The sequence below is a fragment of the Balaenoptera acutorostrata genome, chromosome 3, assembly GCF_949987535.1.
Source record: "Balaenoptera acutorostrata chromosome 3, mBalAcu1.1, whole genome shotgun sequence".
Taxonomy (NCBI): Eukaryota; Metazoa; Chordata; class Mammalia; order Artiodactyla; family Balaenopteridae; genus Balaenoptera; species Balaenoptera acutorostrata.
Window position 1 is genome coordinate 30,688,496 of NC_080066.1, and position 27,021 is coordinate 30,715,516.

The 27,021-nt window shown below is 48.9% G+C and overlaps 1 protein-coding gene across 3 annotated transcripts in view; it reads right to left on the reverse strand.

Moving 5' to 3' along the window:
• Positions 1-27,021, reverse strand: part of PCSK6 (proprotein convertase subtilisin/kexin type 6) — a 192,759-nt gene that overhangs the window by 14,563 nt on the left and 151,175 nt on the right. For 2 of the 3 annotated variants that reach the window (XM_057544203.1, XM_057544202.1), the window contains exons 14-17: positions 8,352-8,531; positions 8,168-8,206; positions 2,519-2,621; positions 1,382-1,578 (exon numbers count right to left, since the gene is read on the reverse strand). In XM_057544203.1, coding sequence (XP_057400186.1) covers positions 1,382-1,578; positions 2,519-2,621; positions 8,168-8,206; positions 8,352-8,531 — 519 coding nt within the window. The remainder of the gene's footprint in view (positions 1-1,381; positions 1,579-2,518; positions 2,622-8,167; positions 8,207-8,351; positions 8,532-27,021) is intronic. The other variant, XM_057544204.1, reaches the window with a different exon arrangement.

Consider the following 27,021-nt stretch of genomic DNA (forward strand, 5'->3'; position numbering starts at 1 on the left):
ACACGTTGGCGGTCACCTGCACAGACATGAATCTCCGACACCCACCATACCTTGCGGGAAGCCCTGGGTCTCGGTGATTACCCAGGTCACTCTTCCTGGCACCCGATCAGCACCACCCTGTGCTCGGGGCCTCCTCCTCGGGGCCCCACAGGTGGCATCACACACACGCTGCAGGGGCTCAGCGAGGGCGTCTGGGGGTGACCGAGCTGGCTGGTTCTTGCCCAGGGGTGGGGTGGGGGTAGGGATGGAGGAGCCTCTGCCCCGAAAACAGGTCTGGTTGCAGCCCAGGGCAGGCGTTTGCAAAGCCTGTGAAATGTGTCTTCTGTGACTCTTTGCGTCCCCTCTAAAGAGTGTGGTTATTCCATGGCTTTATATGTCCCTAAGGATTCCCTGGCTCCTTCCCCATAGGAGTGAGAGCAACGCTGTGACGGGACCCCTCCTGCAGGATGCGGGCCAGAGGCAAGCTCTGGGAAGCGCTGCCCCCTCCCTGCACAACGGCCAACACGTCGTCTGAAAACTGTCCTCCATCAATTTAACTCAAGCCCTCTCTTTGGCCTCTTCCAGGCCAAGGTGAGTGTTCAAACCTTGGCATGAGGTCCCAGCCCCAGAGCCCATCCACCCTACTTCCCAGGACAGGCAGGATGGCAGGACCCCTGTGCTGCTCTGAGTTCACTGGGTCATTGCTAGCTGTGGGCCCTCTGGCCTTGCTCAACTTCACTTCCCCATCTGCAAGGTGAGGAAAGCGTCGCCCCCCTCCTGGGAGTGTGGTCACTATGTAAAGTGCACAGCCAAGACCAACCTGTCCCCCTGAGCCCAGTTATGCCCGGCAGCAGGCTCCTCTTCATTCACGGAGACCCGCAAACCTCCCCGGCCTTAAACCCCAGTTTCAGCTGAGCGGCTCTTGCTGGGAGGGGCTTTCACCCAGTTCCAATCACCAAGGCCACAAGCCGGTGCTGGGTCCCGCACCCCGCCCAGCGCCCACATCCACTGCTCCAGGAGAGACTGCAGGGCATACCCGGAAGCCCTTCTATTTGGGTGTCTGAAATCGGTCTGAGCCTGAGAGCCGCTGGCTCAAGCTACCTCCCTGTCCATCCTGAATAATGGACATCGACCTACAGAAGTGTGACAACCCCAGACTACGGGGGCTCCATTTCTGAGTCACTTTGAACCATCCTGGCCAGGTTTGGGTGTGAACTGCTATGCACTACCAGGGTCCGAGGGCTTTGATTTCATCCTCTCTCCATCCCTCCCGTTAAGGGTCCTTTCTCAGGAGGACAGAGTACACAGGAAGCGGAGGGCGGGGAAAATTCTCCCAGGAGAGGGGACCCCAGCCCAGAGAGGGGCTGACTCCTCATTTCTAGGCCTGGGGACACACACTTACTTTCATCAGCATAAAATCCGGCGGGACAGAAGGTCACACAGGTGTTCACCTCCTGATGGTGGTAGAACCCGCGGCGGCAAGACAGGCACTGGGTGGGGCCCCGGCCCGAGCAGGTCTCGCATCCCTTGTGGCAGCGGCGGCAGCGGCGGGCTGCCATGTCCCCAAAGTAGCCCAAGGGGCACACGTTCACGCACTTCCTGTGGGAGCAGATCAGGAGAGGACTTTCCTACTGGCCCCAGCCCCACGCCTACCCGGCAGCACGGGGGTCAGGCCGAGGCAGGGCAGCTGGCCAGGAGGGAAACCTTAGCTGCCTCCCCGTCAGCAGACTCTGAGGAAACAGAGGCCCCAGGGCGGAGGTAAACCACTAATGCCCCTGAGAAGTTCCTGATGCAGGAGAGGGTTGAGGGCTTGCATGGGAACCTGGGACTCCTGCCCTTCCAAAGTTTCCCCGAGGGGGGCGGGGGCACTCGCAGGTTATGCTTGGCTTCCTTGGGCAACACCATGATGGTATCTGACTTTTGGAATGTTCAGCTCCGGCAAAACCCCACTGATAGTGCCCACGGGCAGTGAGCGGTCTCCAGGCTGTGTCCAGCCAGCAGAACAAACGTCTTCGCACAGCGCAGGGAGGGTGTGGCTGTGTCTGGGCCCCGAGGACACCGTGAGAGTCCCAGCCGCACCCCTGCCAGAGCCCTGGTGGGTATGTGCTCCCCAGGAGGGCTGCACCCCTGCCTGGGCGCTCAGGGATGGGGGCTCCTCATTCACGGCCGATTGTGCTGACTTTTAGAACAGTACTGGCCCTTAAGATGACATCTGTCTGCAGTTCCCACGTGGCTGTCATGCCCAATACGACCCGTTTTTGTTTAGCAAAATGGAAAGAAAAAAGTTTATAAGCACAGACAAAACAATGCCACGGCCTCTGAGTTCTCTGTCATGGTCACGCGTTATTTATGAGATGAGAATAAAAGGTTACAAAAACAAAAAATTCCCAAGCAGTGACCCTCAGGATGATCTCCTTTCCGGGGTGTTTGGTTAATTCCCAAGTATGGTGCCAGGCCGCGGGGGTGGAGAACACAGCTTGGCCACCTTGGCGGGACGCTGGGCGTCTCCAGGACACGCCGGGGCAGCCCAGCCCTTTACCTGCTGGTCTTGACGCTCCCCAGGCTGAAGTGGACACAGTTCAAGCACTGGTCTGCATTGGGGCCGTCACAGCCTTTGTCACCACACTCCGGATGGCACACACCTTGAAGAAACAAGCATTTCCTTTCACCCATAGAGAGGCTTTCTCAATCACGTCCAGTCTCCTAGGACCCCATGTCCGGGTCTCACAGGCCCCTGCTGGGCCAGAGCACCCACCCCTGCGGGACGCGCCTCAGCTGGGAGCCAAGCCTGGCTCTGGGCTCCAGTGTCAGAGGGTCTGATGACTCGAGACAGGGACGGCCCGAGGACAAGCAGGACAGCCGGTGGTGGGTGAGGACCCGGGTGGGTGAAGACGGGCATTGTGAGGTTCTAGAGGAGCAGCCACGGCGGGGCGGGAGGGGCAGGGGACAGCCTCATGCAGTGCCCTCCCCTGCAGCAGAGTTAACGATGCTGGACCAGCCACCAACTCTGATTTCCATCGTGAAGGACAGAGCAGCGTGATACGGGGCGTTGAGGGTTTGAAGGCGCTAAGGAAACTGCGGCCAAGCAGTGAAGATCCGACAGAAATTAAGCGGGAGAGGCTGGAATAGAATGCGCCATGTCCCTCACACGCGGTGAAGGAGGCAGGTGGGTTTCCATGTCCCTGGTGGGTCTGGGGTGGGCGGGAGCCGAGCCCTTTTCAGCTCCCCCCTCTCTCACCCTCAGAGGCGGGCATCCTGTCTTCCCTCGATCCCCAAATTCTAACTCTGGGAGCCTGTGTGGTGTTGTCAAAGCGACGGAGAAAAATGCGGGAGCTGGGGGACCCCATCGGGCCCCCCTGTCCTAGGTCTCCCCTCCACCTGCGCCACGGGGAAGAGCCCAGTTTGACTGGCTCTTGCCCTCAGGCCGGGCGGCCCCTCCACAGGTGTCCTCCTCACCTGGGGGCCAGGGCCGGTGCTGTGCTGGGACCCCCACCTCCCTTGCCCCCCAACGCTCTTCCTCCTCTGGGAGATGGTTCTGGAAAGCCTCCCCGTGTGGGGAGGGAGGGGCCCGGCGGGGCGTTATGAAAGTTTTTGAGTCCTTGGAAGAAAAAACAACCTTCTACAAGGTTTTAGTTGTCGGAGGGGGTGGGGAGTGAGTTCAGAAGCAAAGAAGAGGTGTCTTGCCAGCCACCAGAGTTTCCTGGGGACGTGAGGGAAAGACAAAAGTCCCCATTCTCTGCCACCCACAATGGGTCTTTGCTGAGGGGCACAAAGCCCTCTTCATTACTCTTTAAAGGGCCTCCAGACCTTCCCAGTGTTAGACTCAGCTGTATTTGGCTTCCCTCCCTGAAGGTTTACCGTTGCTGACATTTCCAAGGTTCTCATTGTGGGTCCCCCCGTGAACCCCTTTCAGAGCCGCGTTCATCCCTGGGGATGCACTAGACGCTCCTTGTGGTCTGGGTGGGGGAGGGCGCTGGGGTCGTGCTGGAGCACAAGGTGCCCCCACCCCTTCCCAGGCCCCAGACTCACTCGATTTGGGGATCGATTCTCATCTCACTTGATCCTTGTTCGCCTCATCCCAATCCACTTGTGGGGTCCAGCCCTCCCCGCTGAGCTGGCCTGACACCCCGCCTTCCCCTGCGGTCACCTCTCCCCGAGGCAGGCCTGTCTCACGTGAGAAAGTGAACCACTTCCTAGTCCTAAGGAGAAGTGGGGGGACAGGGAGGAGACGAAGCTCCCCGCCGGCAGGATCTGGTCTAGCGTGTCCACTGCCAACTTCCCAGCACCTGGAAAGGCGTTCAGCACAGGGCAGGCGCTCAATAAATATCTGCCGAGTGGCCGAGGGTGAGAGAACGGATGAAAGGAGAGGGGCAGAAACTGGGGAGGCGCAGTGCCCTCCCGTCCACACACAGGACGGGAGGGCCTCGGGGAAGGCCTGGTTCGCGGTGTGTGGACTTCACAGAGCCCCCTCCCTCCGGGGCCTCTCTGTGGGGCAGAGATTAGTCAGGAAGCCAGCGGGAGCCCCATGCAAGGCAGGGACGACCCAACAGCAAGGGCAGCGGGACCCCGCCAGGGCATCTAGGTGACGGCCATGTCCAGCCCTGCTTTGGAGAGCTCGGTAAGAACCACCGCCCCCATTCAGGGTGCTTGGGTCCATATCTGTAAGCGCCCTCCCCAGTACGGCTCTCTACCAGATGACCTCGACAAGCCCAATATCGAGACTCATTTCTGCCATGAAACATTCTTTTATTTACTTATTTATTGTTTTGGTCTCGCCTTGCGGCACGTGGGATCTTAGTTCCCCGACCAGGGATCGAACCTGTGCCCCCCTGCAGGGGAGCTCGGAGTTCTAACCACTCGACGGCCAGGGAAGTCCTGAAACTTTCTTGAATTACATCCACCTGCTTGGCCATCTTGTCCCAACGCCACCATCACTCCTAAGAATGCACCTGGGTGTTCTCTGGTACCGCTGTTAACTCATTCTCTGGGTGAGCACATGCTATTCACTACAATTTGTATTTGTGTCTCCTTTTCTCCTTTTCTCAATGAGCCCGAACGTTCCTCAGAGACCCACTACCTTCCCGTCTCACCTCCCAGGGCTCCAGCTACAGGGCAGCATGACCCTCGTGCTGAGCCGGCTGGATCACAGCTACTCCCTTCTGCAGGGTGTCAGACTGACACAGGCTTATTTGAAAACTCTACCTTGAATCCTTAGTGGAGCAAATCCAGGATAAAAAACATGCATAAACAAACATTAGAAAGCAACTGGGGAACTCTCGATGGGTTTTGTCATGGGCTTAGACCAATTCCTGGAGGACCAGGTGGATTCAGTAAGTATCACAGTCGTTCTCAGCATTCACGCCACCCAAGAGAAGTGCGCTGGGCCCCCTGTGTCACTAAGAGGCCCGAGGTGGGTGCCAGGGTAGAGCTGTCTGCACAGAGACCCCCTTATGGCAGGGCTGGTCTCTTCCTTGAGGGCCTGTGACCGGGGCATGTTACCTAATGCTTTAGCCCGCCTGTTGGGTGAGTGCTGACGTGCCGTGAGTCTGTGACCCACGCAGCCCTGCGGCCTGTGAATCAGCTACCCTGAGCCGTCAGGCCGTTGGGGCAACGTCTCCAGGCAAAGGCTGCCTGGACTCTCGGCTCCCCGCACGGCCCTGCGTGGCCAGGCACCCTGTCCTCAGCCCGTGTGTCCTCCTCTCCTGAAGCCCAGGCTCCCCTCTGTTCTCACGAGGTCCTGTCCTCCCCTTGCGGCTGCTCTCCTGTAGCAGCCCTAGCCCCTCCCCCTTCCTGCCATCACCCCAGCTCCCTAGCCCACAGCACCTGAGCACCCCAGACCTGCTGGATCAGTCCTGGGGTGCCCTGCAACCAAGCATCCTGGGAGAGTTACCGGGGACCTCGGTCTGGGCTCTCCAGTACTACCTCCCTCCACCCTGCTGCTCTGCAGATGGCTGGGTCCCAGCAGGCTGGCCATCCCCGCAAAGCCCTCTACCTTCAGGACCTCGGCCACTGACGTCTCCCAGGCACCTGACCCCGCCCTTCCTCCGGGCTGAACCCCCAAGCCTCCTGATCTCTTAGCAGCCCCCTAGGTTGCATTTCCACACCCTCATTAACTTTGGGAACCCCAGGCCCCACCACGACCCTGACCCTCCACCCACTCAGCCTCTGGCTGCCTCCCCTGCCCCCATCGCCAGGGGGTGACAGTGGTTGAGAGTGTCCCCTACCTGTGTCCACCTCACAGCTGACCCCTTCACAGGGCAGCTGTCCTGATGGCTCTGGCGAGGCACCTGACACCCCCATGAGCCCCCCCAGGAGCCCCGCTCCCCTTCCGTCCTGGGATCCTTACTGTCCACGGGCGGCTGGACTCCCCTCTCCACCCCTCACTCACCTCCTCCCCTTTACTCCTTGTCCCAGGGAGAGCTGGCTCTCCACCTGTGTGCCCCCATCACAGCGCTGCTTGGTGCCCCCCGCTGCCCGACGGAGGGTGGGGCCCAGAGCCCCCCACGCACTGTCTGCATGACCAGCTCAATGCCTCTGAGAGATGTCCCCGGCATGCAGCCACCCCTGCCAGCTCACCCCTCAGCTGTGCGTGAAGCTCCACAGAAAGCATCAACAGGGACTTCCCCGGTGGTGCAGTGGTTAAGAATCCGCACTCCCAATGCAGGGGGCCCGGGTTCGATTCCTGGTCAGGGAACTAGATCCCACATACGTGCCGCAACTAAGAGTTCACATGCCACAACTAAGGAGCCCAGCTGCTGGCAACTAAGGAGCCCACGTGCCGCAACTAAGGAGCCCACATGCTGCAACGAAGACCAGACGCAACCAAATAAATAAATAAGTAAATAAATATTTAGAAAGTCGTCGAAAATCATCGCCCCACCTCAAAATCTCCCCTGCCCAGCACCCTCTCTTTCTCCCTGGGCTTCTGCACCTGGGCTTGTTTGTCTGTGACTCAGAGGGCTTCCCCCAGGGCACCAACGAGATGCTCCTCCACACTGCTCCCCCCCCACAAGCCCTCTCCTCCTCTCCCTCCACGCCACACCCCTCCTGCCCCCTCCCCTCTCTTGCTCTTTCCTGCTGTGACTGGTGCACCCGCCCCACTTGCCCCTGAGATTGCACGGAACTTCCCCAAGTGTCGGAAACACACCTTAGTCCCAGAGACCCCTCTAACCACCTGGGCCAGGCTTGGGAAGGACTGAGCGGCCTGGGCTGCAGAACAATTAGAGTGAGATTCCAGGACAGTGTGAAGTTAGAGTCATAGCAGATTTTAAGGGAAAAAAAAAAAAAAAAATCAGTCCTTTATTAATAATTACTGAATCTTGCCACAGTTTATAAATCACAGGGGGAAACAGAGCAGATTAGTCCATACATAATTCAATGCTCCATTTTAAAGGCACGGTAGAAGAAATTTAAAATTGAATCGGCCATAATTTATGCTTGATCTGTATTGGTGGAATTCTCCATTTTGTTACTTTTTTTTTTCAGAAGCTATTAGATAACTCAAAGCATCAATATTCTTAGATCTCACCCATCATTTATCAAGTAGCTGTAACATTTAGCTAAGGAAAATATGCCCAACCAGAAAGGCTCTGTTTCTCACAAATCACTGGGATGGTTCAGGGGGAAAGGAAGAGCTTGCCACCTAGCACGCTGACCAAAACTGTGCCCAGCCCGGCGGCTGGGAACGTCCTTCTGCATGCTGCCCCAGCTCTCAGCGTGGAGCGCTGCAGGCCCAGAGCCGAGGGCCACCCTGCAGTGGTGCAGCAGGAGGAAGAGGATTTGCAACGAGGCATCTTTACTTCCCGTGAGAGGCTTGAGCTGCTTCTTGCAGCATCAGTGTCCTCTGACATCAGGTCTGAGACCCTGTGCTGGGTCTTTCTCCCAGCCCCTGGGCTGGTCAAGATCTCCACTGCCAGCAACTCCTGGCTGTGCTCACTCAGCCCAACCATCCTGGGCTCCCGGTAGCACCCTGGTCCTTCCCACATTCTGGTCACAAGGACTGAAAGTGGATGGACTTGGGAGAGGGTCAGGAGGCTGAGACGGAAGACGGGGGCCCCTGAGGAAAAGGGGGCGCCCCAGAGGAGTGTCACTAGCCAGGGGGCAAGTCCCCGTTCTGGTTGGGCATAGGGAACCTCTATTCCCGGCCTGGGAAGGTTGGCGAGTACTTACTGGTTTGAAGCATACTTACTGGTCTGTAAAATATTAGGAGAGCCATGGGAGGGAGGAGCTGTGAGTGCAAATTACCATCATTATTACGACTCCCAGGAAAGAGGAAGGCCTACAGCCCTAGCCCCGCCTTCCACCGGGAACAGCCCGCGTTTTAAGAGCTACACTGGAAAACCGAGCATCTCCTCTGGCCTCAGGTTCATTACCTGTGTAGTCCTCTTCGTCCTCGGGAACCTCAGCCTGGGACGGCGACAGGGCGGCCTTGGGTGGCTCTGGCTCTGGGGCCGAGAGCTCCAGCATCCGGGAGCGAGACTGATGGGCGCTGAAGGTGGTATAGGGGTGCTGGGCCGTGCCGTACAGGATGAGGCTCCACTCTTTCAATTTCCCTGGAAGGCACCGGACCCAGACTCACCCGAGGGTCAAGAGCCTCCTTCGGGAAGCCCTTGATGCGCTCTGGCCCCTTGGTCTGGCCGGGGGCCTCCGTCACCCACAGAAGTGCCTGGCCCTGCCCGGCTCAGGTCCCCGAGCCCTCCCCCGACAGCAGGGCTCTGAGCTCAGCATCTTCCCCTCCTCGTCACCTGGGAACCAGGAACCCACCTCCTGCCCAGGCCACAGTCTCCGTCTCTGGGTCTCGGCACAGCCTCCCCGCATTGGCCCCCACCCCCATGATGGGCAGCAGCCCCCTCCCCGTCTTGGAACATCCAGTGGGTGGATCTGGGGCGGGGCCTGGCACTCAGCCGTGTCCCATTGTCCCCAAATGTGGTAACTGGGTTACACTGAGGAGTCCTGCTTTTTGGATGCTCCACCCTGGGTCTCGGGCTCCCTCCATCCCAGTTAGTCCAGGGCAGGGGGGAAGTTTGGCGGGTGGCACAAACCCAAATGTCCGCCGAGGCCGGGCATGGGGAGGACCTCCTCAGAAACAGGAGAATGCCTGGCACCCACGCTGGTCTGGGTGTGGGGGGAGGACAGAGGCTCACGGGAGAGCAGCCGGCTGCGCCCGGGGATGGGGCAGGGGCAGCAGGGGGCAGCAGGCGCCCCCCCCCCAACCACCGCCTCCACCAGGGAGCGAGGCCCATGCCGCTCAGTGTCCTCAGGTGAGAACAGAAGGGGAAACCTGGCCTGCAACGTCCAGGCGGGATCCCTGATGTAATAAAGCACACAAGGGCCGGGTTGGACGTGACCATGGGCCATGGGCCGGCTTCCCTTCTCACCACGGTGTGCCCAGCATTTGGGACTGTGTGACCATGTCGGGGAGGTCACTGCTGTCACTGTCACTCAGGCGAGGGGCCGAAGGCCAGTGTGACCTGCCAGAGGACACGCGGCTCATGCTAATGGGCACCCCAGCCCCTCAGGGTTTATTGAGAAGAGGATCAACCCAACACGAATCGATTCTGTCCCACGGCGGGGCACAGAGCAGCACTGTTTCCTTTTAACCATCATCCCGGCCAACTAAGCCTCCAGGTCCTGAAAGCCTGCAGCCTCCAAAGCCCCTAAGTCAGGCCCTGCACTGCTCGGGCCTCTCCTGGCCTGGCCAGGATTGAAGGATGTGGGTCCTTCGATTTAAAAGAACCGTCCTGAGCTGACTGTCTCCCAGGACATGGTCTCCAAAGGGCTGGGCTCTTTCCGTGGCCATTTCCCTAATGCAGTGAGCGATGCTTACATGAGAAGTATTGGTGCTTCACACGGGTGCAGGTGCAGCAAACACAGGGCCTGTCTATGAACGATCATCCATTCTCAACTCCCGGGGATCAAACTAAAGCTACATTTCAAAACCACAAAGGCTCTGGACATTTGAACTGCCGAGTGATGAACTGTCATTAAGGGGGAGAATAAAAACTACAGGGCAGGGAACAAGGGCTCCGTGAGCTATAATTCGAATCGAGATTTATTTCAATCCTATATGATGTCTCCAAAAACACCCACCAAAGGCCTCATCACTAAAATTAGATTCTTATTTTCGGATAGAGTTTTGGTAGGACAAACAAGAGAAGAGGGGCTGATCCAAGCTTGGGATCGGCACACACCCTGTGTGAGGGGGGAGAACAGAATGAATTCCAAGAAACCAGGGAGCAGATCCTACGAGTTCTCATCACGAGGAAAAAACCCAGTTTTTTTCCTCTTTCCTTGTGTGTGTCTATAAGAGATGATGGATATTAACGAAACTTATTGGGGCAATCATTTCCCAATGTGTGTAAGTCATTATGCTGTATGCCTTACACTTATCAGTGCTACATGTCAATTATATCTCAATAAAGCTGAAAAGAAAAAAAAAAATCCAAGAAACCAGCAGTAGGAGCTGTCTTGCGGGAGGGGCCCGGGAGGGGAGACTGGGGTTCAGGAATGGAAGAGAGACTTCGTTTTTATTGTTTTCTCTTCCAGATTGTTTGATTAAAAAAAAAACAAAACCGTGGCATATATTATATTACCTTTCACATACATCAATTTTAAAAATTAAGTTTAATTTAAAAATCTAGAAACAAATTGGTTATATGGTCAAGGAAAAAAAAAAACACGAAAAAGCTGTGGTACTCAGGGCTTTTGATTTACATTTCCAAATAATCAACAAATGTGAATGGCTCAAAATCTACAAGTATAAAAGGGAACACAGTGGAAGTCCCCCTTCCAGCTGCTTCCCCATCTCTCTCCATGGCAACCGGTTCCCTGTTTCTTGAGCACCCTTCCGGTGGTGTTTTATTCTTATCCAAGCAAATATGAGCACATATTCTGCCCCGTCCCCTTTATCAACACACCTGGGAGCACCTTCTGCACTTTGCTTTTTCCATTAAAATGCATCTTGGTCATCTTTCCATCACTGCATCAGAGAGGTATCGCGTCACTTACTTAACAATCCCCTCTTGACAGGCATTTAACTTGTTTCCAAATGTTTGCAATTACAAACAGTGCCATAACTGTGGTCACACGAGGAGGTACCTGTTGAGGTTGGCAGAGCAAGGAGCCTGGAGCTGCAAAGTCTGGGTTTGAATCCTGGCTCTGCCACCGACTAGCTGTGTGGCCTTGGGCAAAGTACTTAATCTCTCTGTTCTTCAGTTTCCTCATCTGTAAAGTGGGGATAATAATAATAATATCTACCTCATAGAGTAGCTTGGGGGATTAAATGACTTTAATGATGGTAAGAGATTTAGAACAGTGACTGTCATATGGGAGCTGTTGCACAGAGTTTGTTAAATAAAATCTAAGGAGCATATCATTTCACATGTGTGTAAGTGTATCTGTAGTCTACATTGTTAAAAGTAGAATGGTGCGGGGGGAGGGGCAGGGATCAAAAAGGATGTGAATTTGTCATTTTGACAGACATTGCCAAACTGCCCTCCACGGAGTCTGGTCACATCACACCCCTGCCAGGAATATACCAACATACCTGTTTCCTCACAGCCTTGGACGGACAATCTGACAATTCAGAGAAGTTCACTTTGCATTTCTCTTATTGACACAAGAAGCTGAGCATCTTTTCAGATGATTAAGAGCTTGACATCTTTCTGATTTGATAAAATTGGAAGTAATTTATAAATTCAGAAATTTGCCAAAAATATTTGCCGGGGACAAGTGATGAAACTTTAAGATGCATTAAAAGTGCACTTTTGCCACGTTTGTACCAAAGATTTACAAGTGGACCAAGAAGATGGTTGCTCACACTTGGTTTAAATTTCTGTTCCTTCTCTCCGTCCGCAAGAGATATTCACTAGAGCCTCTGAGGGCCCAGGTGCCGTGCTGGTGACTTAGGAGCACAGAAGAAAGAGCGGCAGGGAGACGGCAGGAGGAGGGAAGGAGACCTCCCCTGTCCTAGAAGGTTCTGTGCGGACAACTTGACCTGAGGGTAAGGTTTAGACAGTGGTGATTCTAGAGACATTTTCCTCCTTTTTTTTTGTACTTAAAGGTGAACATGCTCTTTTTACTTCTACCAAGAGAGTCTCTGGTTTTTTTGCCTTCATAAGACATGAAAACAAGTATTCCAGTATATGGCATAATTTGAAGTGCAATTCTCTTTTTAAGTTATTTTTTCCTAGTTATAAAAGAGGGATGATTATTAAATACTGAAACAAATAAAGAAGAAAATAAAAATCACCTCTAACTTGTCTGGCATATTCTCCTCTTGGCTATTTTCTATGCGTGTTTGTTTGTCACATAGTTGAAATCACGCAGGACAGCAATTTCTCTTTCTTCTCTAACTCAGCATCATGTTAATCACATCCAGAAATCATTTCTTCACCCGTTTAATGTCTTCTCCCCTTCATCAGACCAGAGGTGTCATGTGGGCAGGAATGTGCCTTTCTTATGTGGCATACTGGCCTCAGCGTGTGGCAAGTTTCTGGTATGTGTGCTCAACAAATGTTTGCTAAATTAATACACTGATATCTTAAAATATCAGCAAACTATTTCACTGTATGAATATAAGCATTTTCTTAACCAATCTCTCATAATAGGTTATAACAGGACATGTGTTTCAGTTTCCTTTTCATTTTTGGTTTTATACATGAATTTGCAGGAAATATCACTTGCTGCATCTGAACTACTCTCCCCAGGTCGATTCCCTGAAGAGAATACAACATTGTGAAGGCTCTTGACACATAATGTTACGGGGCCCAATAACCCCTTCATGGAGTTTGGCATCTCATGAGGCTTGATTCAGAAACTGCCAGGTGAGAGACCACAGCGCACCTGGGAAGAAGCCCACCTGGTATACAGCCCGCCTCCAACCCGCAGTCCCACCTGGGGCGAGTCAGAAGGATCAGACACCAGTGACTTGACATCACAGGGTAAGGCAGAGACGCACAGGAACATGCAGCTCTGGGCTCTAGGCTTTAGGGTGGTCCTCTCCTCTCGCTGAGTCAACACTTATCCACGACCCCAAGGGTCCAGCCCACGCGAGGACCAGGTCCCACCACGCTCACCAAGCCCAGAGCCCGCCCTCGCTTTGAGGAGATGAGACACCTGGAGGGAAGAACCAAGGAAGAAGCAGAAGAAGAACGATCCAGGGCTACACCAGACCAGAGACCCAGTCCACACTCCACAGAACTGCCTTCCAGAGGTGGGAGGACTTTGGAATGTTGATCTGCTTTGGACAAAGCGTTTAACAAGAGTGTATTGATTACTAGTCAAGACGTCGGCATGCCTGTTCAAGCTTACCCTTACAAAACCCAACTAGCACCATTCATTCCTTAATTTCCTGGAAGAGGTCTGAAAAGATGCCCAAATCCAAATTCCCTGGCTTTCTCTCCATCAGATTCCTGAGCCCCTAGAAGAAAGAAGGGCAAATCCACCTGCTTAAACACTCAGGGCCAGCACTGCTTGTGAGAGGCAGAGGATAATCCTAGCTAGTACCCCGGAGGCTGCCGATAAATGGCTTTATCATCATTCACCATCTTCAATGCATTTCCCCCTCAATGAACTGAATTTGTAATGAACAAACAGGATTATTCCTATTCAAAGAAAGAACGAGAATTAAGGGAAGACTGAGGTTGAATTTGCCAATAGGGAAGTACCAGCAGTAATGAAGCTTTTCTCTTCCAGCATTCTGAATTAAGCATTAAAAATCCTTGAGAGGGGAATTTACAATTGGAGACAAACCAGCTAGGAGCGGGGGAAAGGTTTTGTTAGATTAAGGACTCCGAGCTAATACTTTTGAATTCCTGGGTTTTCTTTGGCCATAAGAGAAGCTATTAACAATAAAGAATTTACTAATTCTCCCCCCACCTCCCACCACATTTACAACATTCACAGAGAAATTCTTTAGTTGAAACACAGTAAAGAAAGAGAAGTCTATAATCAAGAAATATGTTTCAGTCTAAATAACACTCCAGGGGAAGCCTTTTCCTTCTGAGGTCTAGGGAACCTGTTTACAAAGTTTAACGCAGAGGTTTGGGTAGAAGGATAAAAAAGGCTCTCCTCCTTCTGTTTATAAAAATATACAAGGATGCTTTAAAAGGGTGAATTTTATGCTGTGTGAATTACATTTCAATAAAACCGTTATATGAACTATTATACACTCACAGAAATATCAACCTTTACTCAATGAATTTAACATAGTTATAAATGTGCTTTAAGTCCACATTATGGCAAACAAGAGGTAGGAAGATAGAGAGAATTTAGGAAATGGCCTAGAAAAGAAGAAGGAAGAGTGCGCACATGTATGTGTCCCCTATGGACATGCACACATACACACATGCGTGCACACCTCCAGAGCCGGAAGTAAAGCCAGGCAGATGGGAGAATCTTCCCTATGATCTCGTAGCCATAAAAACCCTTCAAGATGGTATTTTCAGTGCCAGAAGGAGGATCTCAGAATCCCAAGCGCCAGTGTTTCTTTGGGTGAAGTGTGGAAACACACATATCAGGTAAAGAACAATCATTTGTACAGTTTGGCAACACACAAAACTGCACTTTTCTTAATGGCACCTACAGGGTGAGATAGAGAACACTAAAATACCATCTTTCAACATTTTTCAGTTAGTTCAAAGTAATAAATTAACAGTTTGAAAAGACAAAGTCTGCTACACGGGTTATAACAGGACAGCGGTCCTTCCCGCCACCCTCTCCACCTTTCCGCGTCCTGCCCCAGACTCAGCCTCTCGTAAGGCTCCGAGGGGGCCCTTCTAGGGTAAATGCTCACGTGCTCCGTCCAAGCTCCTGAATTCTAGCCATTGTCCAATGCCTCCTTACCCAGGACATCGAGAATCCTTTCTCTTACACTATCCTCCACATGCCCACCCCACTCGCTCTTCATTTTCTGGGAGGTTTCCTCTTCCAACCTATCTCTTGCCTTTCTAATTTTTGCCTCATATTTTAAAATTTCAAGTCATTTATCTGGTCCTCCCAATGTTCCTTTTTAAAATGCAGCATCCTGTTCTTATTTCAGCACTGAAATGCTTTATCTTCCCTGAGGATACCTATGAGATAACAGAAATTATATATTGGTCTCTACCCCCGGTTCCTGGCACAGGGCTCCTAAAACCCTTGTCAATTCCCAAGTGAAAAAAATACTAGGAGCAACTTTTGTTCTAATGAGGTGACTCTGGTGGGCTCCTGGGTGGTTCCTGGATGGGGGCTGGTCACCAGAAAGACCAAGCCAGGATTCGGAGCTTGGACTTTTCAGCCCCACCCCCCATTTCTCTAGAGAGGGGAAAAGGGCTAAAAACGGAGTTTGTAATTGATCGCGCCTACATGAGGAGGCCTCCATAAAATCCCAATAGCATGGGGTTCAGGGAGCTGCTAGGTGGGTGAAGACATCAACCCAGCAGGGTGATGCGTCCCAACTCCACAAGGACAGAGGCTCCTGCACTAGGGACCCTCACAGACCCTGTGTATCTCTTCCTCTGGCTGTTCATTTGTACCCGTTTATCATAGCCTTTAATAAACTGGTAAATGTAAGCAACTGTTTCCCTGAGTTTTGTGAGCAGCTCTAGCAAATTAACTGAACCCAAGGAGGGGGTCTTTAGATCTACCGGGCAGCCGGTCAAAAGCACAGGTGATAACCCAGGCTTACAACGGGTGTCCGAAGTGTGTGTGTGTATGTGTGCGGGGGACAGTCTTGCGGGACTGAGCCCTTAGCCTGAGGGGCCTGACTCTGTCCCCGGGTAGGCGGTGCCAGAACTGAGTTGCATCGGAGGACGACGTCCAGATGGTGCTGCAGAGAACTGTTTGCTGTGGGGGGAAAACCCCACACATTTGGTGACTAGAAGTACCGGAAGTGAAGAGTTCTGTGTTAACAATAAAGGAGACACACAGGAGAGAAAACACAGGAGGGAAGAAGAACTGGCCTTTTCCCTACTTGGTTTTCTATCTTGTAACACCAACTACAGTTTTTTTGAAGTTTTGTTGTTGTTGTTGTTGTGCTTTTATTTGTTTGCTTTTCCTGCCTGAATTCCCTCTTACCTCTAAGTTTATTCTCTTCAGGGTTTGTGTCTGTTTTAATGTTGCATAATCTTCTCGAACGTGTGGCGGTCCTTCTATATTTAGCAGTGAGGCACTTAGAATGATTAGAAGTTCAGCATGCTGAAATGTGAAAACGCACTTTTTGTTTATTGATTTTGTATTCGGCAAACTTGCTAGCCTGAACAAAATGAGAAAGGAAATGTTATCCTTGCACGCCAGGTAGCTTAGATGTAAACGCTTGTTTTCATAGTAAATGCAAGCACTTCCTATCAGAAACAATGGAGATAAGAAGAAAATGTAATATCTTTAAAGTGCTGAAATGAAAAAAAAAAAATAGGGCTTCTCTGGTGGCGCAGTGGTCAAGAATCTGCCTGCCAATGCAGGGGACACGGGTTCGAGCCCTGGTCCAGGAAGATCCCACATGCCGTGGAGCGACTAAGCCCGTGCGCCACAACTACTGAGCCTGTGCTCTAGAGCCCACGAGCCACAACTACTGAAGCCCGTGCGCCTAGAGCCCGTGCTCTGCAACAAGAGAAGCCACCACAATGAGAAACCTATGCACCACAACAAAGAGTAGCCCCTGCCTGCCACAACTAGAGAAAGCCCGCGTGCAGCAACGAAGACCCAATGCAGCCAAAAATAAATAAACAAATAAAAAATACTGCCAACCTAGAATTCTATATCTAGAGAAAATAGCCATTCAAAAATGGGTGGAGGACTTCCCTGGTGGTGCAGTGGTTAAGAATCCACCTGCCAATGCAGGGGACACGGGTTCGAGCCCTGGTCTGGGAAGATCCCACATGCCGTGGAGCAACTAAGCCCGTGCGCCACAACTACTGAGCCTGCGCTCTAGAGCCTGCGAGCCACAAATATTGAGCCCACGTGCCCCAACTACTGAAGCCCGTGCGCCTAGAGCCTGTGCTCTGCAACAGGAGAAGCCACCGCAATGAGAAGCCCGTGCACCACAACGAAGAGCAGCCCTCGCTCACCACAACTTGAGAAAGCCCACACGCAGCAACAAACACCCAACGCAGCCAAAAATAAATTAATTTTAAAAAATGGGTGGAGTCACAGCACCATCACAATGACTTCCTCTAAGCAGAGTCAAAATCAGTGTGTCAATAAATAAACCTATTTTTAAAAACAAACTGAAAATGGGTTGAAATAAAGATATTTTGGAATAAATCCATGCAGAGCAAATTCACGGCCAGCAGACCAGCATGATAAGAAATGGTGAAAGAAGTTCTTCAGGCAGAAGGAAAATGGTCACAGATGAAAATCTGGATCTATAGGAAAGTACAGAGTACCAGAAATGGTGACCATGTAGGTAAATATAAGAGTAGCTTTTTTTTTTCTCTTAATTTCTTTAAAAGACAACGACTGTCTTTAAAGCAAAAATATCCCTGCAAGATGGAGTTTGTAATGTGTATAGAAGTAACATATAGCACACAACTACAGCAGAAAGTGGGGAGGAGTATTAACTCCAAGTCTACTGCGACAATCACAAAATAGGCTAAAAATCCTAAAGGAAATAAGATGGGATATTCAAAAATATTTAATCCAAAAAAAGACAGGAAAAGAGGAACTTTTTAAAAATACGGTTGGATTTAGTTTGTTAATATTGAACTTGGGATTTTCCTATTTACGTTCCCAAGTGACACTGGCTGAAAAGTCTCCATTCTCATAGTGGGCTGTTGGGAGTTGGTATCAAGGATACTCAGGCTTCATCAAACTAACTAGGGACTCTTTTTCCCTCTTTTTCTACTCTCTGGAAGAGTCTGTGGAATATTGACATTACATTTCTTCCATTTAAATGTTTAGGAGAATCTGCCAGTGCATCTATCCAGCCCTGAGTTTTCTTTTAAATTATAGAATCAATTTCTTTAATCACACAATTTTTTGTTTCTTCTTGTGTCAATTTTGCTGTTACATTATTTTTGGTCATTTCACTTAACATTTCATTTTTTTGGTCACAAAGTTGTTTATAATATCTTCTTATAATAACTTTGATGTATACAGGATCTATAATAACATTCTTCTTTTTCATTCGTGAAATTATATACAGATGACCCTTGAACAACGCAGGGGTCTGGGGTGCCAACCCCCACGTATAACTTTACAGCCAGCCTTGCATCTGCAGATTCAACCAACCACAGACTGCGTTGGACTGTAGTTCTTATTTACTGAAAAAAAAAAAAAAATCTGCATCTAAGTGGGCCTGCACAGTTCAAACCTGTGCTGTCCAAGGGTCAACTACATTCTCAGGTTTTTCCTTGACCAGTCTTCCCAGAGGTTTATCAATTTTATTAGTGTCTTCAAAGGGCCAACTCAGGGCTTTTGTCAATTCTCTTTACGTACGTTTGTTTTCTATTTCATTGATTTCTGCTAGTTTAAAAATTCCTTTTTCCTGCTGTCTTTGAGTTTATGTTGCTGGTCATTTTCTACCATCAATTTTTTTTTTTAACATCTTTATTGGAGTATAATTGCTTTACAATATTGTGTTAGTTTCTGCTGTATAACAAAGTGAATCAGCTATACATACACATACATCTCGATATCTCCTCCCTATTGCGTCTCCCTCCCACCCCTCTAGGTGGACACAAAGCACCTACCATCAATCTTTAGCCCTTCTTCTTTTCTAACACATGCAGTTGGGAACATTCATTCCTCTCTCATCTCTACTTCACCTGCATTACCTGTTTGGATATGCAGTATTTTTATTATCATCCAGTTCCAAAGATACCCTATTAAATTATTATCCTTTTTTTAAAATAAATTTATTTATTTAATTTATTTATTTTTGGCTGTGTTGGGTGTTTGTTGCTGCACACGGGCCTTCTGTAGTTTCAGCAGGCGGGGGATACTCTTCATTGTGGTGCGCGGGCTTCTCATTGTGGTCGCTTCTCTTGTTGTGGAGCACGGGCTCTAGGCGCATGGGCTTCAGTAGTTGTGGCACATGGGCTCAGTAGTTGTGGCTCGTGGGCTCTAGAGCACAGGCTCAGTACTTGTGGCACATGGGCTTAGTTGCTCCGTGGCATGTGGGATCTTCCCAGACCAGGGCTCGAACCTGTGTCCCCTGCATTGGCAGGTGGATTCTTAGCCACTGTGCCACCAGGGAAGTCCCTCCCTATTAAATTATGATTATTTTCCTTTGACACATGAGTTGTTTAGAAGTATTTTTTAACTATCAAATGTATGGGCTTTTTCTAGTTATCTTTTAAGTTTTGATTTCTTACCTGTAATCTCAGAGGACAGGGCTTATATACTACCAATCCTTGGAAATACTCTGAAGTTTGCCAAATGGCCTACTACGTGGCCAATTTTCATGAATAATCCACCTGTGATTGAAAGGCGAGTGTATTCTTTGGTTGTTGGGTGTAGGTCCATTGGTTAGATCTAAATTGTCAACTGTGAAGTTCAAATCTTCTCTTTCTACTGATTTTTGTTATTTTGTCTATCAAATATATTTGAGGTATGCTAAATCTCCCACCTTGTGTGTGAGTCTGTCTTTTTCTCTTTGGAGTTTTAACAAATTTTTGCATTATGTATTTCAAGGCCACGTTAGAATTGAACCAAATCTTTTATCAACGTGCAGTGACCCTCTTCAGCTTTGGGATTGCTTTTCGCCATAACATTTCTGTTTGTCTGATGTTAATGTAACTACATCAGCTTTCTTTGGTTAGCATTTGCTTGGTCTATCTTTTCCCATCCACTTTATTTTTAACTTTGCAGTTTTCTTATATTTTAGATATTGTTCTTACATATAGTTCCATCAGTCTGTCTTAGCAGGAAGAAGGCAGCATAATTAAACTAGGATAATCCAATAAGGCTTTAATAAAGAGACTATTTACAGAGGTGTCAGCAGAGCAAAACAGAGCCACAAGGGACGATGGAGTTCCCCGGGGCTAGAAACAGAAGGGGTGTTTAGCCCATAAGTGTACAATAGTCTACTGGCAAGGGGAGGGTGGGTCTGTGACCCCGAGGGATGCTGGAGGGATAAATAACTCTGAAAGAAACATCTCCTTCCTCCTTCCATTCTCCTGCTGGAGTTTCCCCCTGGCTGAATTCCACCACCAGCCACAGGCAGAGAGTCTGTGGATAGACCAGCCTCAGACAGAGTGGGGCAGACAGGAGTGGACAGGGGTCTGGTAGGTAAATCAAATACGCCTGGCACAACAGCAAACACATGTAAAAAATCTAATCTGACAATCTTTGTCTTCTAAATGAAGCAATCTATTTACCTTTATTGAAACTATCAATACACCTGGACTTATTTTCACAACTTGTTTTGTATATTTTAGTTGTTTTGCTAGTTGTCCTGTTCTTGGTCTTTCTGTTGCCAGATGCAGAAGCCCACAACATCTCTTAACATTTCGATTTTGTCTTTGTTTTGGGGTAATTCGTTAGCAATTTATGAAAAATATTTACCTTATACTAAAAAAAAAACCCCAAATCAAACAGATTCTGAAAAAGATCAAATCACAAACTGGGAATAAAAAAAGAATTATCGAAATTCTGGAAAAGAAATTTAAGATTATCTTAAAAATATATATAAGTCAAATAACAGACCAGAAAAAATATTTATAGGAGCTATGACCCGGAAAGGGTTATTACATTTGTATTTTACATGGAGTACCTATTAGCTTAATAACAATACTGACTATTCTCTGGACAAAAAGAGAAAGGGCAATTAAACACACACACACACACTTTGTACACAAACATTTGGAAAAGTGTTCACCCTCCTTAGTAATTATCACAACGCAAATTAAGGAAAGATATCATTTATCTCCTCGAGAGCTGGCAAATGAGTGCCTACTTGTGCCTGATGAAGTTGTATGTTGGTTCAACCATTTTGAAAAGCAAATTAGTTAAATGTATCCAGCGCAGGTATATTTGTGGTTTCCACCGCTTATTTATCCTAGTAATTTTACTTCTGGTGAACGATCCCAAGGAAATAATTTTAAATTTAGGAGAAAGCTTTCTGCACTAAGCTGTCTGTTTATAATAGCAAAAACTCCAGAAAACAATCTACGCATCCCAACGATAGAGGGATGCCTAAATAAATGATGGTATTTCTACTTGGCGAAGTATTATAAAAATACATAAAATGCTGCTCACAAAGGATATAAAATGACATGAAAAAGCGCTTGATATGCAAGTAACAGAAAGAAATACAAAGTTATGTACGCAGCACGGTTAGAACGCAGTAAAACATCAAGACGAAAAAACACCAAGTGGAAATATAGACATATTGAACATGATGTGCTTCTGAAAATAACAAAGTCAAATGTTCAAACATTAAATGCACTTACATATTCTTGGCGCAGGGGGTGGGGGGGGGGATCTGGCTGCCAGAATGCTGACCAGTGCAGGTGTACCTTTGTACCTGATGCAACAGTGGAGAACCTGAGGAAGGGGTTTCAGGAGAGCTCTTCCTCTTTCCATACATTTTATTTTTCATCTTCATCAACATTTTGTATTTTATTTGCAAAAATGAAATATTAAAGAAGAAACTCATCTCTTTGTTACATCCACGACCAGGCGAGACATAGGGTGATGAACAAAGCCACAACTCACGTACGTGCACCTGAACAAGCAGGGTGTCACGCTTCCTTTCCTCCTGAACTAGGAGACTTTGGGCAACAGCACCACCGTAACAGTCCCCTGAAAGAGCAGAAGGGAGGCAACGAGACCAACTGAAACACTGAGTCCTTTCGAAGCAAATGGGGTAAAAAATGGAACTTTTGGACAACCGTGTGTATGGTGCCTGGAAACCTCCCGGAGTCCTCAGTTCTTTCCAGGAAGCGGGAGCGATTCTCCATAATCACACTTTCCAGAAATGAGAGTTTAGTGACAAATGTGGAAGCCAGCACACAAGGCACATGCTTGAAATCTAAGCTGCCAGTATGAGATAAATTGAGCCATCAAACACAGATTGCAAAATCTCCATTCTTCTTTTGGAAGTGAAGTCTAGCTCAAAGCAGATGTCAATTCAACCGTGGTCAATAACACCAGCAAGAAAATGAGAACAGCTATGCTCTCAGGAGGAGGAAGTGTATGAAAGAGCTACTGAACAGAAATCAAGTGATAAATGGTATATTTATAAAGGGAATATTTCCTGCCACATCAATAAACACAGGATGTCACAGTCATCAACGACTGCAGCCCTCCAACGTGAGTCAGTGAGCCCTGAGGAAACTCAGGGCTGAAAAGAATACTTGCCTTCTAGCAGCCATCAGACTGCAGCCACTCCCTGCGGTGAGCCCTAAGGAAACTCAGGATGTGAAAATACAGGATACTGGCCCCAGATAGCTGAGGTGCATATCAAAGGAACGATTTCAGTGAGCCCAGACTCTTGCATCTTCCCATACATAGACAAGCGCTAAATTCCTTAACTTGAGATATCTGGCTTTCTTTATTTAACAATAATTTTTTGACTTTCCCAATTACCTGCTCTTTGTTGCAAAATTCCTATGTATCTTGGCTCCCCTCTCGCCCCGTCGGAGCAGTTTCTCAGAGTTATCGCAAACACTGTCTCCTGGGCTGCAGTCCTCATTTTGCCCCAAATACAACTTAACTCGCAGGTCTCACGTTGTGCATTTTTTAAAGTCATCACAAGAAACCATGGAACGTTTTATGATGAAAAAAGGGAAAGAACAGTCACACCGGAGAGACTAATTTCTACCTCTTTTAACTGATTATTAAACGGGTTACTGAGTGTGCATAGCTGAAAACAGTTGATTCAAATTATATGAGCTCTTGATTTAAACAAGGTTCAGGGCTGCGGGTACCTTCATTCCCTCCATCATCCAACACCTGCTCATTATAGCCACGTTCCAAGGGCTGAGCGCCAGGGAGAGAGGAGAGACCACATCCTGCACTTCCTGTAGTGCAGAATCACACCCAACCAGTTCTAATGGGATGCCCGTGATGACCCACCCCTCGCAGTAGTTCACGGGGATTACTGAAGCGCACACTTAGTCTGCCACTGACCACATGCTTTAGGCAACATTCTCTAGAGAGCAAGCACTGCGGCAAAGCCCAGGGGCTGAGGCTTCACCGGGAGGTGCAGTCCTGGGGCAACAGGAGTGCAGAGGAGGGGCGGCCGGGAAGGGGGAAACAAGTACCAAGCTGGCTGCAACTTCACACCAAAGCAGCAGGTTGCTAGGCCAGGGGAGGTCTTCCGAATGGGCATTGTGGGGCATGTGCGAAGGATGTAGGCCTTTCTCTCGGCTCTCCCTGGGCAAACCTCCCGTGCACTCCCAGGTGACCTGCCCCTCCACGTGGCTAGATGCTGGTGTGAACTAAAATATCACCTGCCATATCAGTGAACAAAGGATGTTGCAGCCATCAAGCCATGACATTACAGCCACCCTGACGTGAGCCCTGAGGAAACTCAGATGGAGACAAACGGGCTGCCCACTGCCACCCTCAGCCACTGCAGCCACCCACAACGGTGCACCCTAAGGGGACTCAGGATGGAGAAAAGCAGGATACTGGCCCCAGATAGCTGAGGTGCATATCAAAGGAATGACTTCAGGGAGCCCAGGATCTTGCATCTTTCTATACACAGAATAGCACTAAATTCCTTAACTTGAGATGTCTGGTTTTCTTTTAAAGATTTTTTTTTTGGATGTGGACTATTTTTAAAGTCTTTATTGAATTTTTTTACAATATTGCTTCTGTTTTATGTTTTGTTTTTTTGGCTCGAGGCATGTAGGATCTTAGCTCCCTGGCCAGGGATCGAACCTGCACCCCCTGCACTGGAAGGCGAAGTCTTAACCACTGGACTGCCAGAGAAATCCCTGGTTTTCTTTAATTAACAATAGTCTTCTGATGTTTTGACTACTTCATTGCAAAAACTCCTCTACATCCTGGCTTCCCCCTTGCCTCTTCCGAGCAGTCCCTCAGAACTATCTGCGAGGCTATGTCCCAGGCTTAAGTCCTCAGCTTTGCCAGCCAAGTAAAACATAACTCTCAACTTTTAGGTTGTGCTTTTTTTTTTTTCAGTCGACACTGGGAAGCCTGGATTTCACATGTCACTTGGAAGTGGAGAGAAAAGTTACAGCTTCCTCACGTCCTCTTGGGTTTGATTGGCCCCCTATGGCCAACGCAGCTCCTACCTGTGTGGGAACAAGGCAGCTGCGCCCTAGCTGAGCCTTCACCTCAGTGGAGGCTGGGGGAGCTGACGTGAGGCCAGACCTCTCCACTGGGCAAGAGGCGAGGCCCCAAGGCAGCGGGGCTGAGGCAATCTGGGGAGCACACGGCGAGTGCGGTGTGAGATGTAGGGAGTAAAGTGTAATCAACACACAGGATTCAATGCAGAAGGCATGAACTACCACGAGTAAAGTTCGAAAAGAATGACTTCCCTGGGCTTTCTTTGGTCCCTTCCCTTCCATTCAAGGGAGCATCGCAGCTTGCTAAGGCAGAAATGCAGAATGTGACACAGAAGAGAGAGCGTAACACTGAGAGTTATCAGTCAGTGCTTTAGATATTTCAGCTCATAACCCTAAAACCTCAAAATTCCTCACCAAGTATCTGTTCATATAAAATCTACATTTGAACCTCACCCAGGCCTGTGATGCAGATACTATTATTCGCGTCACACGTGTGCAGGAAGGGAGGTTCCAGAACCAGGTTCCAGAACCAGGCCAGAAAGTGGCCTGGCAGGAACTCAGATCACACCTGCCAGGCTCTGCTCTGGGCTCACCCCATGCAGGGTCCCCAGGCCTGAATGCTGCGCCTGACTCCGGGCTCTGCGGAGCCTGGTCTCCCTCTCGCCACCCGTTTCTCACAGACTCTGCCTCCTCTCAGTCAGGTCAGCGTGAATGGGGCGCAGGCTCCAGCTTCGTAACTCTCCTGGGCCCCTGCAGCTTTACTCCGCACGTTTTGGCAAACACACCAAATGCTGCCCGGACCTCTTTGATCTTGCCCCGGCTTCACCTTTCAGGTTTGGGGGAAGGAGAAACCCAAAGATGGGATTCCACGGAAGGGAGCCGGTGGAGTCAGGTGCTCTGGGCCAGGTCCAAAGAAAGCCAAGGCGTGTGGGAACATCTTACATGGCTCTGCCCCAGGACTCACTGCATGCACACAGAGCCACTCAGGGCCAGGGCAGTTCGCCGTGTATTATCTGCTCACAGCAGTTTCAAAACCAAGCTGTGAGCAAATTTTTGCTTCTTTTGTTTGGGAAAAATGTTGCTTAAGAAGAAGAAAGGATAGAAATGGACCTGCTGAGCTCCAAACTTGAAAGAATTGGCTGGATGGCAACCCAGCATGTCCTCAGCACAGCACCCCTGGATTCTGTTGTTTCCAAATTCCTGGGCTCTCCAGAATCACAGCCAGTTTAATCTTCTTCAAAGGTATGGAGACAGGTCTCTACCTGTTCCCTCTGGGCTGGAGCTTTCCCGGAGGGAAAATGGACCAGTTCCCAAAGGCAGCGGTTAGAACCTATATATGTGAGAAGAGGGGGAAAAGGGACTGAGCTTCCATGACAACCCATCCCGTGCCAGGTCATGCTGGAAATATTCATTCCCATTAGGTGCCCAAACATGCCCACGAGGGAGTTATTATCACTCACAAGGTCTCCTAGGCAGTAGTTGGTGGAGCTGGAACTGGGACCCAGGCCTTTTTACGCCTATATTCAGGCTCTCTATACCAGGTCATGCTGTGGCCCTACCTGCAGAATGCCAGGCACATTCTCGGCTTTGTTTTGTAATCCCCGGAACTTCTGCTTGTTTGCTTGTTATCCTGATATTTACCTTCCTGTCTCTGTTTTAATTTGTACTTTCTTCCATTACTGCAAAGATTAAATAGCTTTTGTTTACTGGTTGTCATTTTTCTTCATGAATTGCTCTTTCAAGCTCTTTGCCTATTTTTCTACTGGGATGCTTCACATATTTCTTAGCGATCTGTGAGACTTCTTAGTGATTCCTTACACATTAAGGCTATAATGGTATAAACCTCTGTTTGCAATCATCTAACCATGGGATTTGAGATGAAGAAGGTGTCTGCCTGTGTATGGAATTTTTTATACCAAATACTGTCGTAATTATCCCCCTTGGAAAAATGACTTTTTAGCATATTGAGAATTCAAATGATGACTGTTTACTGATTAGCAAGATTTAGTAAAGAAAAAAAAAAGTAGTTTGATTTTGTAAATAAGCAGTTAAACCAATGGCGATTAGACCTTATTCCTCCAAGTGGGTCTTGGAAAGAAATAAACCAATGAAATAAGAGCCCCTGATTGTGCTGTCTGGTCCTTGGGGAGGGACCAAGGCTCTGCTCAGGAGGGCTGGCTACTGGGATAAAAAGGAGTTTTGGGGTTGGGGGCAGAGCACTTTGTAAGGTCTGAGTCTCGGTCACAATTGAATGTATCCACCTTAAAGTATACTCATCCCAAAAAAAGGCCTTTACCTAAAGAGGTAAAATTGTCATTATATGCAGATGACATGATATTATATATAGAAAACCCTAAAGACTACACACAAAACTACTAAAACTGATAAACGAATTCAGCAAGGTAGCAGGATACAAGATTAACATACAGAAATCGGTTGCGTTTCTTTACACTAACAATGAAATAGAGAGGGAACGTTAAAAAAAAAAAACCCTTTTAAAATTGCATCAAAAAAATAAAATACGTGGGAATAAACCTGACCAAGGAGGTGAAAGAATTATATGCTGAGAACTATAAAACATTAATAAAAGAAATTTAAGATGATTCAAAGAAATGGAAATATATCCCATGTTCTTGGATTGGAAGAATTAACAATGTTAAAATGGCCATAATATCCAAAGCAATCTACAGAGTTAATGCTATCCCTATCAAATTATCTGTGACATTTTTCACAGAACTAGAACAAATAATCCTAAAATTTATATGGAACCATAAAAGACCCAGAATTGCCAAAGCAATCCTGAGAAAGAAGAACAAAGCAGGAGGAACAACTCTCCCAGACCTCAGACAATACTACAAAGCTACAG